The 18,369-nt window shown below is 41.1% G+C and overlaps 1 protein-coding gene across 1 annotated transcript in view; it reads left to right on the forward strand.

The window, feature by feature from the left end:
* EYA2 (EYA transcriptional coactivator and phosphatase 2) overlaps positions 1-18,369 on the forward strand; it is a 53,285-nt gene that overhangs the window by 14,810 nt on the left and 20,106 nt on the right. Inside the window, exons 5-8 of the mRNA XM_010145114.1 lie at positions 5,464-5,531; positions 7,496-7,673; positions 9,316-9,443; positions 9,932-10,015. Of these exons, the coding sequence (XP_010143416.1) occupies positions 5,464-5,531; positions 7,496-7,673; positions 9,316-9,443; positions 9,932-10,015 (458 nt within the window). The remainder of the gene's footprint in view (positions 1-5,463; positions 5,532-7,495; positions 7,674-9,315; positions 9,444-9,931; positions 10,016-18,369) is intronic.

The raw sequence follows: 18,369 nt of genomic DNA on the forward strand, positions 1-18,369 counted from the left end.
TGACCTAGGAACTGGAATCTCAGCTGCTAAACAGCACAGGAGGTGGCAAATACAGCTTTCCTTTATCATATCTTGCTACCTGTCAGTGGAGGATGGTGTCCGGGATGAAACTGCAACTTTCAGAAGTCTTTAATCTCTGGTGTACATGGAGTCACCCAAATAAAGTCAGCTTTGCTGGTTGTTTTTTGAAAAGGGATTGCACAGAAACTGTCTCCATCACTGTTGTAAGGAGGTTCACTTTTTGGTCCAAAACATTCCTTTGATTTGTTTTTGAAGACAATCCAGTGTGATTTCCCTCTATAGTTGCAGCATCAGTTGATAGGATTGTTTAAAAGGAACAATTTCTCAAAATATAATAAAATTTAATTGCTTTTCCATGGTTCAAATCCTGAGAGTAAATGTAAACCATCCCAGCACTTTCAACACCATTGTTGAGCTGGATTGAGCTATACAGGTGAGCAGGCTCCAAAGGATGGTAAAAGCCAGGCCCTTAAAACTGCTCTGGTCATCACTTATTAAATCTCTTTGAGGCTCTGTGGGTTGAGTACTCCCAGAAGCAGGCTGCAGGGGAAGAGCTTTGCCTCAGAGAAACTGTACTGTGAAATGTGTTTTATATCACACTCAGAGTGCCCTCAAACACCTGGTCAGGGTAGCAGGACTGAATGGGATTCCAGTGGGAGACAAATGGACCTATAATGGGTTGCCTATCTGAGAGTATCATCTGCAGGAGGTGTTCACATGCTTCTGGGAGCCATGTCCTTTAATAGGCACTGCTGATGTCAAGGGCTATAACACTGCAGAATCATGGTTTTCATCTAGGTTAATATAGTGTGCTCTTCCCTGTACTGTCAGAGTCCTTCCAGACAGAAATACAAGACTGTTTTGGGGAAGGGCTCATTATACCTAATGGCAAACACTTGAGCAGTATGCTGCAAAGTACATATGGGTTGAGTTTTACTTCTCCTTTAACAGGTCAGATAGTCTTGAAATACCTCCACAGCTGACAGCCATGCAACATTTTATGAGCTTTCTTGCCCAATAACTGCAGGCAGATGTTGTAGGATTTGGAACCTTACAAGGCACTGGAGTATAGCTGGTGGGAGGTAATTTTTGATGAGTGCTTAACCTCTCACTAAAAAAGTAGCAGCTTGGAGAAGGCAATATTTACTGCAGGAAACATTAGCTTGTCAGAGAGCTAAAGCACTGCAAAGAACCTTTCTGATTGACCATGCAAGTCTTCAGCCAGATGTTCTTCATAGCAGGAGTAATGCACGCTCTGCTGGGACTAAGACTAAAGCCTTTCCTTGCATCACTCACAGTCAACATTGCTTCCTGTAGGAAAACAGCTTGCTGGTGTAAGAATACACAAGCCATTATATGCAAGCTTGTAAAATACCATGCGATTCAGCTGAACCCTGTAGGCATTTATTGCATTAGTGCTAAGTGATCAAATGATCCTCTGAGAGAACTCTCCTGGAACCCTGGGCAATTCGTCTACAAGTTAGAGGAAACACTTGGATCTAAGCTTCATTTTTCTATTCAGCATATTCAGAAGTGCCCACGATAGCCACCCCCTGAACACCCTCAGTCCCCTGTTCCATTTTTAGAGTGTTCATGGACTCACAATTGCTGCTGGCTACCCAGAGAGCTGTGGTAGGGGTCCTGCTGGCCACCTGTGTTGAACCCAGCTATCTCCTCCTCTGTTGATTATTTCATTGAATACTGGAAGTGCAAGCCATCTGTTCTTCTAAATATAGCAGCTTATTCTATTTTGAACAGTACAGGAGACTTGGAGGACACCTGCCTCGTGTCAGGGCCCCTCTGACCTGTGAAATGCAAGGACGCACACCTGGTGTTCAAAGCGTGCTGTGGTATTGATCTGAACTAGACCACAGGCCCATCCTGCCTCTAATCACAATTTGTGTATTCATGAGCTGAAAGAAAACTTTTTAGCAATGCCAGAGCTTAGTTCTGAAGATACTGAGAATAACCACGGATATTCCCTTATTTTCTTTACTTGCTCTTACCTGGAAAGGAAGGGAGGAAATGCCGCCTGTTATTGCAGTGACTGAAGGACAGAAAGGGAGAAACTGAGAGGAAGGAGAACCTGGCATGAAAGTTTTTGTAGGAGCACAGTCCAAATCACACACCACTGAAATCATCGTTGACCATGGCATAGATTTTAAAATACTTGAATTAAAAAGGGAATAAGGGGAATAAAGCAAATGAAATCCATCTGTAAGAGAAAAGGAATATACCATCAATCAGCTCACAAAGAATTTCTCTGAACATGCTGCCCTTGGACACTCATATAGGGAAGGGCCACAGCTACTTATCAAGGAAAAGTCATAGCACTGAATATAATATGTACGGCATGTGCATGCCTTTTATGGGGTGTCTTTTCATGCAAGTGTGTTTGTGATATACGTACTTTACAGGACCATTTACAGTACCGTATATCTGAAGAGCTATTCCACTCTAGAGTCCAGATTGTTTTATTACCAGCTAAATGTTCTTTAAGCTACCTGTGAATGAGGGCATTGTGACATTTAGCAACTGGTTTGATTGAACACAGATGTGAACCATATTCCGTATGGAGAAGATCCAAAGGGAGATCCTAGGCTTGTTTCTGATTTGCAAGTAGGAGTTTGAATGCAATTACTTGACACTGCACTACCAAGATAGATGGAAACAAATCGCTTGCTGGCATATCTACACTGCAAATGTAAGATCAACTGCAGTTTGAGATAGTGTGATGTCTTCAGAGGTCAGAGGGGAGAAAAGCCAATATAGAGGAAAGCAAAAGTCCTTTGGAAATGGGCAGTAAACACCCAGAAATGGGAGGGGGCCATTCTCTAAGGTACATTGCATATCAAGAGGCTTCCTAGGGGTGCCCCAAACCCGAGTTGCCAAAATCTGTGCCCAACCAGTCTTAAGAATGTTCACAGGTTAAAAATGCAGATAAATCAGGAAGTTTATTTTCTGTCACCACAGTCCGTCCTTTTGAAAATCCTCTGGGCAGAGGAAGCCAGACTGCAGCTGCCCATAGGGACACAAGTTCAGGTGTCAGATACTCTGCAAAACCAGTGTAAAATTCACCACATAGGGTCTAATCACAATGTATTGTGGGAAGCTGTGGAGCACGAGTCATTCCCTGTCCTTTCACCCTTGTATTTTTCCCTACTCTCTTCTCCCTGCTCACACAGCCGCCTGTGTGTGTTCATGCAGTAACACTGGCTTTGTGTAGCTGGTACGAAGTGCAGAGTGAGTGCGTTCCAAGTGTGCAGATTTCACCTTCTTTTTATAATTCTCTCTGATTGTTTGGAAACCAGGAAGCTATGGTATTGTGCGCAGGTAGCACAGCGATAAACATGTTCTCATCACAATTTACACATAAAGTGTGAGTCCCTAGAGGTAACTCATCCCCCTCTTGACAGTTTTAATAAAGGATGATGGATTGTTTCTCAACGACAGTTTAGTAAGATAGAAAATTCCCCCCTGTATTGTTTTGAGCTCTGGTGTACAAGAGCTGTTTTGTGTTCTGTGAAAGTTGTTTTTGCCTGCAAGCACTGGGGCTCTGTTACTTCCCTTCACAGTGGTGAGAAATGCTTAGTTACCACAAGAATATATTCATCCTGCTGCATGCTTCTGAGTTTTTGAAAAACTCTGGAGAAAAGCAAAGCCCGGTGTGGGTGGGAGGTGGGGAAATGGCAATACCTGAATGTGTTGCTGTCTTCGGGATGCTGCTCTGGGCAGTCTCCCCATATGGGTGTGAGGAGGGGTTAGATACTAACCCACCCAGAGCTGCCCCTGAGTGCCAGGAGGAGGCGTCACCTGAACCTGCCTGTGCTGGCTCAGCTCCCCAGCCAGCATATGGAGGAGACTCGGGGTCTGCCCTTTTCTTTTTAAAGACTACATGTGGCAGCAAATTAGTTCTGGAGGGCAGAGTCCTCCCTCTTGGTTCCTTTTGGCTTGAGATTTATTTCTCAGTGCATGTGCTTTGTAGCTGCATACACCCTCTTTTCTCTTCTCTGCCCTTTTCTTTTTAAAGACTACATGTGGCAGCAAATTAGTTCTGGAGGGCAGAGTCCTCCCTCTTGGTTCCTTTTGGCTTGAGATTTATTTCTCAGTGCATGTGCTTTGTAGCTGCATTTGGCAGAGTGGAGTTTGTTCAGCTGTCCATTCCCTGGCTAATCTGATGTCTTAAAATAAAAACAAGCAAGTGGATCTTTGGAGAAAGGTTGCCACATGAAGACGTGCAGAGAGCCATATAGTTAAAACAGCACTGCTCAAAGTCATTCACATGGTAAGAAACTAGAGAAGAGGAAAAAAAATAATCTGAGTGCCAGGCTAGAACATGGTCTGATGGCACATCAGGTGACAAAATGAGTCCCAGACAGGAGCCCACTGTGGCCACATGGCACCAAGATCATACCTTTTTCACTGGGGAAGCAGTGGGTATGAGTGCTCTTCGGAGCCCTTCACTTTGCATTAGGATGGAGTATGGTGTAGTCCAGCTTTTGCCTCCTGTACACGAACGGCCAACCCTTGGCACTGTTGCAAAACACTGGAAGAAGATTTTCAGTACAGATTCTCATCAAACCATACAAACTGAAGAGGAGGTTCTCTACCCATGTGAAATGGAAAATTTTGAAATGGAAAATTTTGAAATGGAAAACAGCATAAACTGGAGTTAAATCAAGGTCAGAGCTTGCCAGGGTAGAGGATGCAGAGGATGGGAAGCTTACCTACCACTTCCCTGATGGGAGGCAAAGGAGGACTGTAGGTCTTGTTCCTGTAGATCTTTTCTGAACCTTTACTTCTCCACCCGTAAAATTTTTGCAGTAATGCTTCCTCCAGCTAAGGAGGCCTGGCTGGACATCAGCTGCTTTATTTGGGACAGAACCGTATAAAACTCACCTGTCCACCCTTTCTCTTTTTAACATCCCAGGATGAAACAATGTTTTTGCTCCCTGCTGCCCCAGGAATCTCAGCAATATTGTTCTTATGTTTGGGATCTCAACACCAGGGAACAAATTTTCAAAGTCTTCTAAAAATTCCCAGGTACCTGGTGCATAAGGACAGATTCCAGGACATACCTATGCATGAAAGACCGTGTACGGTTGTACACATAATTTGAGGGCGTTTCCTATAGGAAAAGATGATTAAAAATACTCTATTTATTGGAAAAAGAAGTAATTGAATTTTAAATTTGAATCCTTGTAGCTGTATTTCCCAGTGCTGTGAGTGTTTGGTTTAGGGTATGTAATTTGTCTTTGAATGCCTGTCACTAAGCAGACCTCAGTTGTAGCCCTAAGTCTTTACAGCCTGTTCGTCAACATTTGTGATGCACTTTTTTCTAGTGAGGTGGTACTTTACTTCCTGTTGGAAATTATTTGCATTAATATATCCTGTTTCTTTGATTGCTGGCATGTTTTATGACCATGATATTCTTTCCCTTAGGCACAACAGGAATTTACCAGGGAGCCAACGGCCTGACAAATTCTGCAGGATTCAGTACTGTGCATCAGGTATGGTTCAGCATTTGTTATTGGCAGCCTTGTCACTTGTTTTAAACACTTGGAAGATTGGTGCAGAGATGATTCTGGTGTTTACATACATTTAAGGACGTTACTGCCATGTGTTCTGCTGAACGCCATTCTGCCCTACTTCAGTGGCCTGTCCGTTTGCTGGACTTCTCGGTTTCTTGATTGATTTTAAGGTGTGTGTATCAGTACAGGCTTGCAGAGAGTGCAGTCCTTGCAGGAGGAGGATGCCCCAGCAGTTTCTGCTGAGCTTCTGTAGCAGTGCCAAGAGTTTCATCATTCCTCTGCCATCTTACAACTTTCAGATATGTTTTCCGTCTTCTACAGAGAGCTCTGCTTCTAGGGTCCTGTTGTCTGCTGTCTTGCTGCTGTGTAATAAATATGAACAATTTGAAAGCAGTGTTGGCAGGCCCTGATGAATATTGAGCCATCTGAGCTGTCTGCACTCCCTTCTTTGAGAACACACCTGTCTGTGGCCTTCATGCTTCAGATACTTTGATAAATGCGTGTGTATATATAAACAGCATGATATGTACACAAGACAGATGTTTTTTCAGTAGTAAATGGCTCTTCTTGCTTGGACCAAACAAATGAGTACACTGTCGCAGAAGATTTTGGGTTTTTTGTTTTGTTTGGCCAATAATTTCAATTCCTTGTTTGTAAGGTGATTGTCGACTTGTATTTTTAATTACAATGGTGGGCAATTTCTTTATTACTTCAATTTTGGCTAAAACCATCAACAGAGGTGCATTTGATTGAAGTACGGAGGTTACCTAAAAAGAGGAAAAATAATTGGTCTGTTTTCGTTATTTTATTATATTCTTTAAGAGAAAACAATGAAATGCACTCACTTCTTTTTCAGTTAATTGTTCTTATGACAACTTGAGTCTTTGTTCTTGAGAGCTCCCCGGTGACTGGAAGTTAATGAAATAGCTGCGTCACAAAGATGTAAGCTGTTAAGGAGGAAAGTGCTTTTAGTCTTTGTAAAGACTACTTATTGTTTAATTTTATTTAATACCAGAGACTAATTAGCATTTCTGAGGAAATAAAAACCTGTTGATGAAAGACAATCCCCAGAGCATGAACACAGTTCTCTGTCTGAAAAAGCAAATAGCTGGACAAGAGCAGGAGTTACAATTAAAATGAAAAGGAACAAATTAAACCTTTTGTGTTTTAATTGTCCAGAGAGGAGTTTTCTAATCCATTTCAGTGTCCTGCTTCTCACAAAAAAAAAAAAACCAAAACCAACATAGGAGGATAATGGTATGAAGTTTGTCTGGGAGCCTTAAAATCAAGACCAAGGGGTTTGTGATACCCCAGCTCCCCAAGGTCATTTGCACCTCGTAATTGTAGTTCATTTTTCAGTAGGTAGAGTACATCACTCAGGCATTTAGTTACTGCTGAGATAGTTGGACAATCTCAACTGTGAACATTGATGCAAAACAATTGCTACTTTTTTTTCTTCATTTTTGTAACCTATTCTAACAGCTGATCAGAAAATGTTGCTGATTATGGGAAAACGCAGCCTATTTTGCTCCTTCCCTCACCCAATTATTCATTCTGTTCTTCTAATGCCTTGGGGGGGGTTTTGTTTACAGACTGTGTCTTCCATCACCACCCTTTTCAAAAAGCTGCCCTACTTCACTCATATGTAAAATCATTGAACTCTGTAATACAAAATGTGTTAGTGCTGACAACTAAAATCCTATAGAAACAGCATAACTCAACTGGTTTCTGACCTCTTGTTGATCAGTTAATCACAATAAAATAGGAATACATTTTGGAGAAGCAGAAATGTAATTTCATAAGTGAACGAAACATGGTTCTTTAGTGAAATATTCCTGAACCTTGACTTGCTGCATGCGTAGATAACTCTGCCTTTGCAGTGCCTGACTCATTAAAAGATGAAAGCGATATACAGAAATTAGATGTTTCTTTTTTCCTCAAAGGAATATTCATCATACCCAAGCTTTCCTCAAAGCCAGTACTCACAGTATTACAGCTCCTCGTACAACTCTCCATATGTGTCTGCAAACAGCATCAGCCCTTCTGCTATCCCAGCCTCCACCTACTCTCTGCAGGAGTCGTCTCACAATATCACCAGTCAGAGTACAGAATCGCTGTCTGGTAGGTACATCTCTTCCGTTTCCAGCTGGGCAGTTTCAGACACCTGTGACATAAACACTATAACCTGGTTGTTGGAATTTTTTATAATACATATACGTATATGGATAAATCAGATTTCCTAGCACTTAACAGTTCTTTTTACATGGTGCAACACAGGGTTTTGGGAGGAGATTAGAACATCCAAGCTCTCTAAAGCCATCCTGTTCTGTTTTCATGAGTATGCAAGGTTTGATCTCATGTAAAGATAGTACAGAAAGCTAAAACAATTATGTACAAAACTCTGATCAGTACTGAGGGCTAACGAGGGTAGCAGCGAGACCAAAACAAAGAGCCATGCTCTGAAAAAGCCCCAGAGTTCCTAATTGTCTGATGACTTTTTAGCCGTGTCTCTGTCAAGATTTATATTCACCTCTTACAACAACATGTAATATCTGCATTCATAAAAAAGTACATCAAGAGAAAGTCTCTGTCTAAAAAATCAACACAAACTGTTTTTCTAAGTTGAAAGTTCAACGTGAATTCCACAAAAAAAGGCTTCGAAATTTGTGGCCTCTCTTTGAGTGCTTAATTTTTGAAGTCTCAAAGCTTAAATGATTTATGGAATTACTGACGGATTATGATCCTCCAATGCATTGTTCAAGTACAATCTTCAGATATCGCTTCCCTACTAAAGTTTGCATTGGCATGCAATAACATTTATATAAAGCACCACATAATTTGTGGATGATCACAGTATACGCCCATTGTAGGTCTGCTGACTTATGAAACAAATCTGAACATCTGTGGTTGCTCTAAAAGAAAAATAAACTAATATTGGTTTTTAAAAAGAAGTGATCGCAGATTGCTCTAAAAGCAGTTGGAGGATTTTCTGTTCCTTAGATCTTATCTCAGCCTTTTTGAGAAAGGCTGATTTCAAAAAGGCTTGTTAGGGACTATCCAAGCTTCTCAGAAGAAGAATATGGTTTTTCTAGGAAGCTGGAGAGGCCGTGACTTAGCAAAGTGAAAAGAAAAATGTGTTTGAAAAGGATTTGTAATGTAAGGTAAGTGAAATCCAGACAGGTTTATGAAACTCAAGCCAATCAAAACAGATACTTTATACAGGGGAAGTTCACCTCTGACTGTCTCTTCTCAGTTCTTTCTAAAATACTGTCTTCTGTGAAATGGAATGTGGCTAAACAGGCTAGTCCTGTATTTTTAATTAAAAGTTGATGTAGAAAGTATATTTTTAATCATAAGCATTCATCATATTTAAAGAAAAAAAAGAAAAAAGTTTTTAGAAGTTGAATTGCTTTTGGTTTCCTTTTCCATTGCCTTTATAATTTCTCTCTTGAAAAGCCGGGAGGCATAAAATCTAAAAAGCTATTTATTTTCAATGAAAAATATGATGAGGTTTTTGAAGTGACACACCCATTTAAAAAAGTTAAAGATACAGTCTTGGTAATTTTTGAAATAGTTTTAACAAATCTTAGGAGTCAAAACTTGCTTCTCTAACAATGGCAGCTATCAACATGAAAAGAGTAAGATTTTTCTGATGGTGTTTCCGCAATGTTTCTGGTGCTCTCCATTAAAAGGTTTACTACTTTAAATGTAATGATATGGTGCAAAATTTAAGTTTACAGTGGAATTTCTTTTTTCATAATAGGGGAATATTCAACAACACCAGCAAAAGATACAGAAACAGACCGACATCACAGAGGGTCAGATGGCAAGGTGCGAGCCCGGTCGAAAAGAAGCAATGATCCTTCTCCTACTGCTGACAGTGAGATTGAGGTAATAACTTTAATTTATATTCCCTTGGTAAATAGTTGCATCTGTTAGCAAATCCCACCATCAGACTAGTGAGTTGTCAGAGCCGGAATAAAATCAGTGATGTGACTGGAGCCTACAGACATGGGTAGCCAGAACAGTTGCTCAATTTCTGTGTTATCAGTATCTCAAACTATTCTTTCTGTGTGCTTTTTTTTTCCTTTGAGGTTTTTATAAGTTTGCTGTTTTGTTCCCCTGACTTGACATGCAACAGGGGATTTCTGTGGTGGTTAGGAGAGCAGACTCTCAGGATGACCGGCACACACATTGGTCTAAAATTCGTGCTGTTTCATTTTGCCTGCTTTCACAAAGCACCTAGAGTCAGTGCTCCAAATGGGGTTGAGGTCTTAAACAGCTCTAGTCCAACAGGTCGTATTTCCGGACTCAAGGAATTCCTGCAATTGCTTAATATGTAACTGTATTTCTTTTTTCCACCCCATCTGTCATCACAGCGTGTGTTTGTGTGGGATTTGGATGAGACGATAATTATTTTTCACTCCTTACTCACGGGAACCTTTGCATCCAGATACGGGAAGGTAAAATTTAATTTTTTTAGCATTACCGCTTGTCCAGCCAAATTGCATTGGGAACTGTGGGGGCAGCTAATGAGACAGCTTTTCAAACAGATGCTGCCGATTTTATTCAGACACATTTGTTTAAATATGTCCTGTGGTATTTCCTTCTAACATGTGAAAATTTAATTTACCTCCCTTTCGTGTTGCAAGTAGCGCTTTGTTTTTAAAAGCTTGTATTGTTCAGCTGCTGCTAGATAGGACATCAAGATATCTTTCAGTGTCTGTCTCCAGCAAGAAAGAGCCCATCAAGCAGCCAGGCAGCATTAACCCTAGCCTGACTGAGGTAACACATTTTTTGTTACCAGTGTTTTGTTATGTATCTCAGACAGCTTTTTAAGAGAGATTTTGTGTTGGTCAGTCTAGGTTGCCATGAAGAATACAGACTTTTCTCCCCACGTGGCTGCTGAAGCTCACATTTTTAAGGGGTTTCAGGAACCATATCTTTAGCTATCGGCACTCCAGATACCCACTTTGAAATGCAGGCAATTCCATTTTTTAGGTAACTCTCTGTGGCTGAACAGCCTGAACTTGGCTGCTAGGGAGAAAACACTGGCTTGTGGATTTAGTACCATAGGTTTCAATTTCTTCCTAAGGCAGCTTTTTATGATAAACACTTAAGTCACTTTGAATTAGAGAATGTCAAACACTTTTAAATGGGTAGGAAAAAGACAATATCATTACCTAATTAAAGGTGGATGACCTAGCTGGCAGCTGTTTCCACACATGGCTTTGAACAGTCAGCTTCATCAGGAGACTGGAAAATAACCCTGCTTCTCTCTAGAAAGCAGAAATATGATTTGACATCATTTCATGGCTTTACCAGCTGTACTTGTTTTACGATGGTTATAACAAGCTGAATGTGTAATTAGTAAGATAGATTTATTGTTCGCTGTTAGATGTGCACAGTTGTAAAGGATATAAAATGGTGTTTGTGGTGTGGAAGTCTACTGCAGCACTTGGAATGCTGCTAACACTTCTAACAGCACCCTCTGAAAACTGAGCATGTGTTTCCAAGCAGGGATTTATTCAGACTCGTGTTGTACAAGGTAATTGAAGCGGTTTCTTTTCCCAGGGAATGTAATGAACACGGCAGTCTGAGGTATCCATGTGTAAGCTCAAGCCTGCTGCCTGCAAAAAATAGAAGGAATTAGGATCAGGAAGCATAGACTTACACTGTGTCGATCTGCTATGTGGTCATGCTTAGCATTGCGTAGGGTATGGAGAATACTGGAGGTATTGGAGTATGCGTATGGAGAATTCCCTTAATGGTCTGCCTTTGTCCTACCATAAAACTTCTGCTTCTTTTGCTGCCTCCTGCACAAGTTTAGAGGGTGTGGGATTGGGATCTGCTGCATGGGGGCAAGTGGTGATGGACTGAGGGGCGGGATGGACCCACGGAGGTGAGAAGCCCCACCACTGCAGTACCTGTGTGCCTGATGTGAGCTGATGGGCTGCCACAAAGGCAGAAGCTGCCACCTCTAGAGCAGCTGGTGTGGGGATGAAGTGGGATCAGAGAGTGGAGCCAGAAAGAGTTTATCAAAAGCACACATCAGTGGTGGAGCTGTTCCTGTTGGCCATGAGAGCAGGCCAAGACAGGGCACTTACGAGCAGCAGCCTGCAAAAGGAACTAGGGAGAAGAGAAAACAGGAAAATGGAAACTTGGGAGATTGTCTGCTTTGGAAGGCCTTTAAAGGTACAAAATGACAAACTTCTGTTGGCTGTTTCCTTTATACAAACGTAAAGAATGATACAAACAGGAATTTTTTTTTTCGACTGAATGAATCACCTTTTCTATTAATGTACAACAGGCTCTTTGAGAAACTTCTCTAGAAGGAGGATTTTTTTATTTCTTCATTTGTTTCATCAGCATTAAATTCCTCAGGGCTTTCCTATAAGGGAAATGGTTGTGTTATAAAAGTATTACAGGCTAATGGCTTGATCCAAAGACAGCCCAAGGCTTTGGTGGGCTTTGGAACAGACCTTAAACCAAGAGGGAAATACAGCACACTCAGACAGGACGTCCTGGGGACTGTTAAATAGTAACACAATTCAAAAAGTGAACTGAACTATCAAGTACAAGTGAAGTCGTGAGCCAGAGGTTAATAGTTTCAGAATCTTTTTTTCGAATAATGTAGGAGGTGTTAATCTCAAAGTAAATTAAGTATCAAGGCCTAAAATTCTTATTTTTGTCCATAACTGATCATAAAAGATCCATGTGCCTGTAAGAAGACATGCACATGCTTTGAATTACATCTCACACATGGAGATCTGTATGTTTTCTTCCAGAAAAAGTGTCTGTTTATATGATCCTCACCATTCCCCTGACCAACACTAATGTCCCAGTATCATCCTGTCTGTTGCACTGGTAGAGCTGCTGTGCAGCCACTCAAAGAATTAGTTTATGAAGTCAATCAAGCTGAAGAATTACACCTCTTTCTGGGGTGATTTTTCTGGAAAGAGGGGGCAAGGAACATCAACAATAGCTTCAGAGATTTAAGTCTGAACTCCGGTGTTTAGCTACAAAATCTCAAATGGTTCTGTGTGTTGACCTCTTCTTGGTGATGGCAGCAATAGGGAGCTGTCCAAAAAAAATCTGGTTTTAATTAAAAAAAAAAAAAGGTGGCAGAAGAATTCACAAATTCACAAAAAGGATTATCAATTGTAGTCCTATTATTAATCATTAATCCTCCAATGTATGTCTTCTGACCCGATTTCATGCGGAAATTCCCATTGTTTGGTTTCTGAGGGAAACCTCTATGGTCCTTGCCATAAATACAGGCTCCTCAGAGCATGGATGGTTCATCTCAGGTGTTTAGAAAATAATTTGCTCACAACATTAATAGAAGTTAAAAACACAAAACTTACTCAAGGTTGAAATATGAAGGAATAGCCCAGCCTAGGTTGCTCCTTTTTTGTCCCATCTGCCCAGACTCTTTGCTCTATCCTGTGGATTACAGAGCCATCAGACATTTGGTCTTAATGTCTTTCCCATACGTGTGGTCACTGCAGTACCACCCTTACAGTGGCAGTCAGAGTGGCCTGCAAATTCACGGCTCCTTTTGCTCTCTTGCCCACGGTTGAATGGATGTGTACCTGCACAAACCCGCAGGGTCAAGGTCTGAGTGACTGGGGCAGCAAAGCTGTCAAACCCGAGGAAATCTCTCCACCTTTTTGCTTCTCAGCAGGAGGCACTCTGACAAGAAAAGGTAAAAAAAAAAAAAGTTCTATAGGCAGTTAACCCTGGATATTATGTTCAGGAGGGTTTACAAACCTGTTCTTCAGGCTTCTGATCACTGTATGGGTGCAGAACATTTTCGATGTGCCTAGAGACCACAACAGATGTAGACCATCATTACAGCTTAATGTACTGTCCACCCAGCTCTTTTAATCCCTTCAGCAAGTATAGTAGAGCTCCTATTCAGCAAGAAGATGGCTGCATCAAGAAGAAAGGGGGCACTGGGTGTGTTGTTTTCTCTGCCTGAGGGGTATGTGTGAGCTAATACCTTTTCTCAGTGTTTTGTATTGTTCCCAAAATCTGTATTCTTGTTCTGTTAGTATAATCCGTGGAGTTTTAGTGTCAAAATGAATTGTGAGTGAAGTAAAATCTGGAGTTAAAGTTCATCTTTACCTGCAAGTTACTCTGAAGTTCTGGAATCAAATGGAAAGGATTTTATTTTAGCACTGACTTAAACTGAATGCGCAGGACAGTCTAAAGTCTTGAATTGTGTTAGATCTTTATCAGTACGATGATGGCGTCTGCTGATATCTGGGAGTTATCATCTGTAAAATTCCCTGTTAGATGCAGAGCAATTTCTGAGATCGTCCAGCATGTTGAATTGGCTCGAATTAAGAAAAACATACTGCAAAAAATTAATAAAGCGCGTTACGTCCCAGTTTGGAATGAGAGTCATGCAAAGTCATGTTCTAGATTTTAGCTATCCTTAGCTGGAAGGTGTTTAGATTGCCTCTCTTGCACTGTGTCCCTGTGAGCCTGGACTATGGGGTCGCTTTCCCTGGAGTGGCCACTCTGGCTGCTTTCAGCGGGGCCTTGCAGTTTGCCTCGTAGTTGCCTGATTGATGTAGAGGCTGGTTTTCTATAATAGCCAGGGGGTTTTTAATTGTTTTTGCATTTCAGAAGTGGCAACATGAGATTTATCCCAGTTGTCAGCAGACAGGGCTCAGTGAGATAAAGGCAGGACATGCTCAAGTTTCCAGCCTGTGTGAACAGGGGCTCTGCCTGTCTGATGAGGGACTTGCAGTGGCACAGGTATGTGAAGGACTAGGGGTCCTCCAATGATAGCAGGGCCTCAAGACCTTTTGGACAGAGGAGCTGAAGTTGCTACTTGGCCCAGCTGAGGACAGGACATAGGCATGATTTTCTAGCATTCCAAGTGAGTGTCGTAGCTACCGTATGCTGGCTGGCTGTGAACTGGACTGTCTTGTTCTCACCAGAAATGATGATGTGGATCTAAGGAACATTATTCCTCAAAGGTTTCATTGGCAGTTATATGTTCTTACAAAAAGTTTTCCTTTAAGTGAATTATAATTTTCAATTGAAAAAAAAAGTCATTGAAAAGTTCCTGCTTGGCTCTACTTGACATCCTTATAAAACCCTGGGGTCGATGTTGGTTTTTTTCTTTTGTTTTTTCCTGCTTTCATTGAATGCTTCAAGTAGCTTGTGCTTTCCCCTGCTTTGTTCTCTCACAGGACCCTAAAGCCAGGACCTGATTGAAACACCATAGGGATTTAATCAAATCTGATGGTGATTCATGCTTCTAATGGCCGAATCTGTCCTTTACTACTTTACAAACTGAGAAGGAATAAAACCCCATTTTATTGCTTGGCTGTTAAAAACTATTTGTAGAAGTTGCTAAGGTTCAAATCAAAAGCGCCCTCCCTTGAGAACTATTAGTTAATTCTAAGTGCCATGGCGTCGCTTTTTTTCTTCTCCTCTCGCTTGAGATGTGGCCTTATATCACTGCTGCTGCCCAAACATCTGAGAGTTTTCCATTCCTTTGACAAACATGAGCCAAAGTGCTTAAGGACATCTGTTTATTTTATTTCTTTAATGAGAAAACCTTCCAATTTCTTACTGGCTCAGCTGTGTTTATTTACATTTTGTTAGTCATATGTGTGGGGCACCTTGGGACGTTGAAAACCTGCAGAGGCCTATGCTGAGGGCTGCTAGCAGGCATCCTGGTCAGAAAGGCAGAATAAGCTCTTCCTAAGGAAAACACAGTCCTTGGAACTCCATAAAATAGATTTTCAAAACAAATAGAGCCTAATTCACTCAGTAGATCAAGGATTAAGTCAAGATGAATACAATTTGGAAAGGATTTTCTGAGGAAGTTGGAGATTTTTTTACCCACTGGAGGCTAAACCTTGTATTTAATGCCTTTTTAAGTTAAATTAAAAAAGCATTCAATCACTGCAGGTAATGAAAAAGTCTGTTACTTTAGACATGCTGCTATATCAATTATTAGTTCATTATTGGAGAGAAGGGAGTAAATAATTCCAGCCACTTGGTTATTTCCAATGTGTATTTCGGGAGCAAACATCTGTGTTTATCATCTGTACTCACTGATGAGGAGCAGCAGCAGAAACAGCAAAACCAGATCCATAACAGCTTAGCTGGTGGGCATGGGAGATGCTCTGAGCTCGTGTCGATGTAACCTCTTGTACTAGAGCTTAGGTGAGCAGAGGGTTTTCTAAGCAAAGCGCACATGTGGCATTTGGCAGTATTAAAGGATTATTTTTGACATAAATATATATCAGAAACAATGCTGGATTGTCAAACAAGCAGGAGTAGAGGGAACCTGCTTTCCAGTGTCACTGAACTGGGACTTGATTTTGAGGGAAAAATCATTTAAAATAAGCAGAGGGCTGTGAGTTGTGTTAGGAAGTGGCGTGTGCAATATATGCAGTTGTGCTGAGGATTACACACTGTGACGTGTTTCCACCAAGCTTTGAAGGAGTTTTCTATTTTTCGCAGAGCTATCAAGGGCTTACATATAGAAATACAGTGATTTTACTGGGTTGAGGGAGAGGAAATGAAGATGTATTTGGTTTAAATTCCACTCCCTCATTTGGCGTTTGTGCCCTCTACAATAAAAAGAAATTATTTGTGGAATTTGTGTTAATAAATAAACGTAAGTTCCATTTGTTCTCAAACACCATGGCCCAGCTTTTAACTTGTATTTAAATACAGTATTCCCACAGGACTGGAATCCATTTCAGAACTCATGGGTTCAGACACTGAGTAAATTAGTGTAGCCATTGTTGCTTGTCCCTAAGCATAGTTCATTTAGAGAGGCAGGAGAACCTTTTCAACCTCCATGTGCTCTTAAATGTGAGGATTTAGTGACTGACATGTCCATTTGCTTATTGGAATAATTTCTAAGGTGTGGCTCCCCAACAATTTCTGAACAGACACATGCCAGTGAAAAGAGAGTCTTTCAATCAAAAATAAGCAATACTTTGGAAGTACCTCTCAAGTCACAGTAAGGGTGAATGTGAAAAGGTTATCTGAAGAAAAGGGATTAAATTTTATTTGCTCTTTGCCTAGCATGGACTTTTTGCAAGGTCGGACTGTGATGACTGTAGATACTCTCACTTAAATTAAGTAGATTGTCTAATAAACTGGAAATGCCAGTGTTTAGGTAAAGCAATATGTCTTCATTCGGGGGGGAAAAAGTTTAAAACCTGAAAAGCTGAGTGATTCTATTTTTAAAAGGACAAACCTTTTTTAAAAAGTTTGAAGCGTAGTCACTTAAGTAAGGCACTTCTGAAAATGGGTTTCAGCTCCTGAGCTACTTTGGTTGCTTAAAGCCAGCTCTTCTCACAACTACCCCCTCTCTCACTTGACAAGCTCTGAGAAGGTAGGTCTGGCTGGAGCCTGTGTCTGTTAGAAGATTAAGCTACTTAAGTGTAGTAGTAGTAAAAGAGCTAGATGCGTTCTTTTGCTCAAAAAGACGTGGACTTACTCGAACTAGAACTGATGGACATGGTTAATTTCCCATTATTATGGGAGAGCCTTGTTCATGTCTCAAATTCTGATCAAGGTATAAAATGTTACAACCAAAGAATGATTATTCTCACAGACTCTTTTTGTTCAAACCTGTGGCCAAGGCATTTGTATCTTTGGGGTTTTTTTATTATTTTTATACTACAACCAAGCTGGTCCATTTTCCAGGAGTTTTCAAGTAATTAAATCCAATTAAAACTATTATATTCTTTTTTTTGGTGACAACTTCATTATTAACAGCTAACTACAAGGAGGAGATTTAACTTCGAAAGCCCTTGATTGTGTACTAATCCGTCTCTCACCTCTGGCTGACACCTGCGGCAGATAAACCCTATAGAATAGGAGTCTGATGAATACTCTTAATTAATACTTTCTTCCTTGTAGAAAAGTAATTATTTGCTCATGGCATAAACAGGTATTTGGCAGGGATTTAAAGAGACTGATTAGTTTTAAATACTAGGGCTTTATTTTGTTTTCTTTAAAGGGGGTGGGGAGGGTCTTGATCCAAGATCCATGCTCAGAATGACTTTGTCCTAATGTTTTGAATGTCGAGTTAATTGGCACATTGCTAAATAGAAGCAGAGTCAGACAACGACCTGATTTGTTATCCGTCTCAAAGGAGCCAGCTTTGCCCCTTTGCTAATGGCCTGCAAGTCTGAACAGGGTACCTGTAAGACACAGGCTTGGAATGGGCTTTGGAGCCAGAATCGGAGGCGAGAGTGACTTGCACTTGAGAGATTGCCAGAGATAAGTCTGCTTCTTTCTTCCTTTCAAAATTACAGTGTGCAAGAGGGGAGAGCTGGCTGTGGACATCCAGCCAACTGGAGTAGCAGTAGCTGCAGGTGTTAACAAATACATGTCTTTTTAATGTGTACTCTAGGGCAAGTATAAGCAGTTTATGAAGAATCAATCTCAGAGGTTCGGGAGAGCAGTAGTGAAAAGGTTTTCATGTGGAGCTATTTGGGAGGACGCTGATGGTGCAGTTTGCAGTCTGGCTGAAGCGCACGTGGGCTTTTGTGTAGGTAATGCCAGTACCTTGAGTAGTGAAGGTACGGCCACGCAGACTTCTGTGTAGGTTAGCTCCTGAACAAGGGTCTAGGGCCCTACGGAGTGCCTGCTGCAACATACTTGCAGCTATTTGTACCCCCATTCCATAGCTGAAGTCTAATTCGGGTACCCTTACGCATTCTGCATTCCCTTTGCTTTGCTAAAATTCAGACTGGTCAGAGTTTCACATGGAGTGAGCAGGTCTAACTTCCCACTGTAACCCACTGCTGAAATAGGGAAAGCC

This window comes from Buceros rhinoceros, unplaced genomic scaffold, assembly GCF_000710305.1.
Source record: "Buceros rhinoceros silvestris isolate BGI_N320 unplaced genomic scaffold, ASM71030v1 scaffold22421, whole genome shotgun sequence".
NCBI lineage: Eukaryota > Metazoa > Chordata > Aves > Bucerotiformes > Bucerotidae > Buceros > Buceros rhinoceros.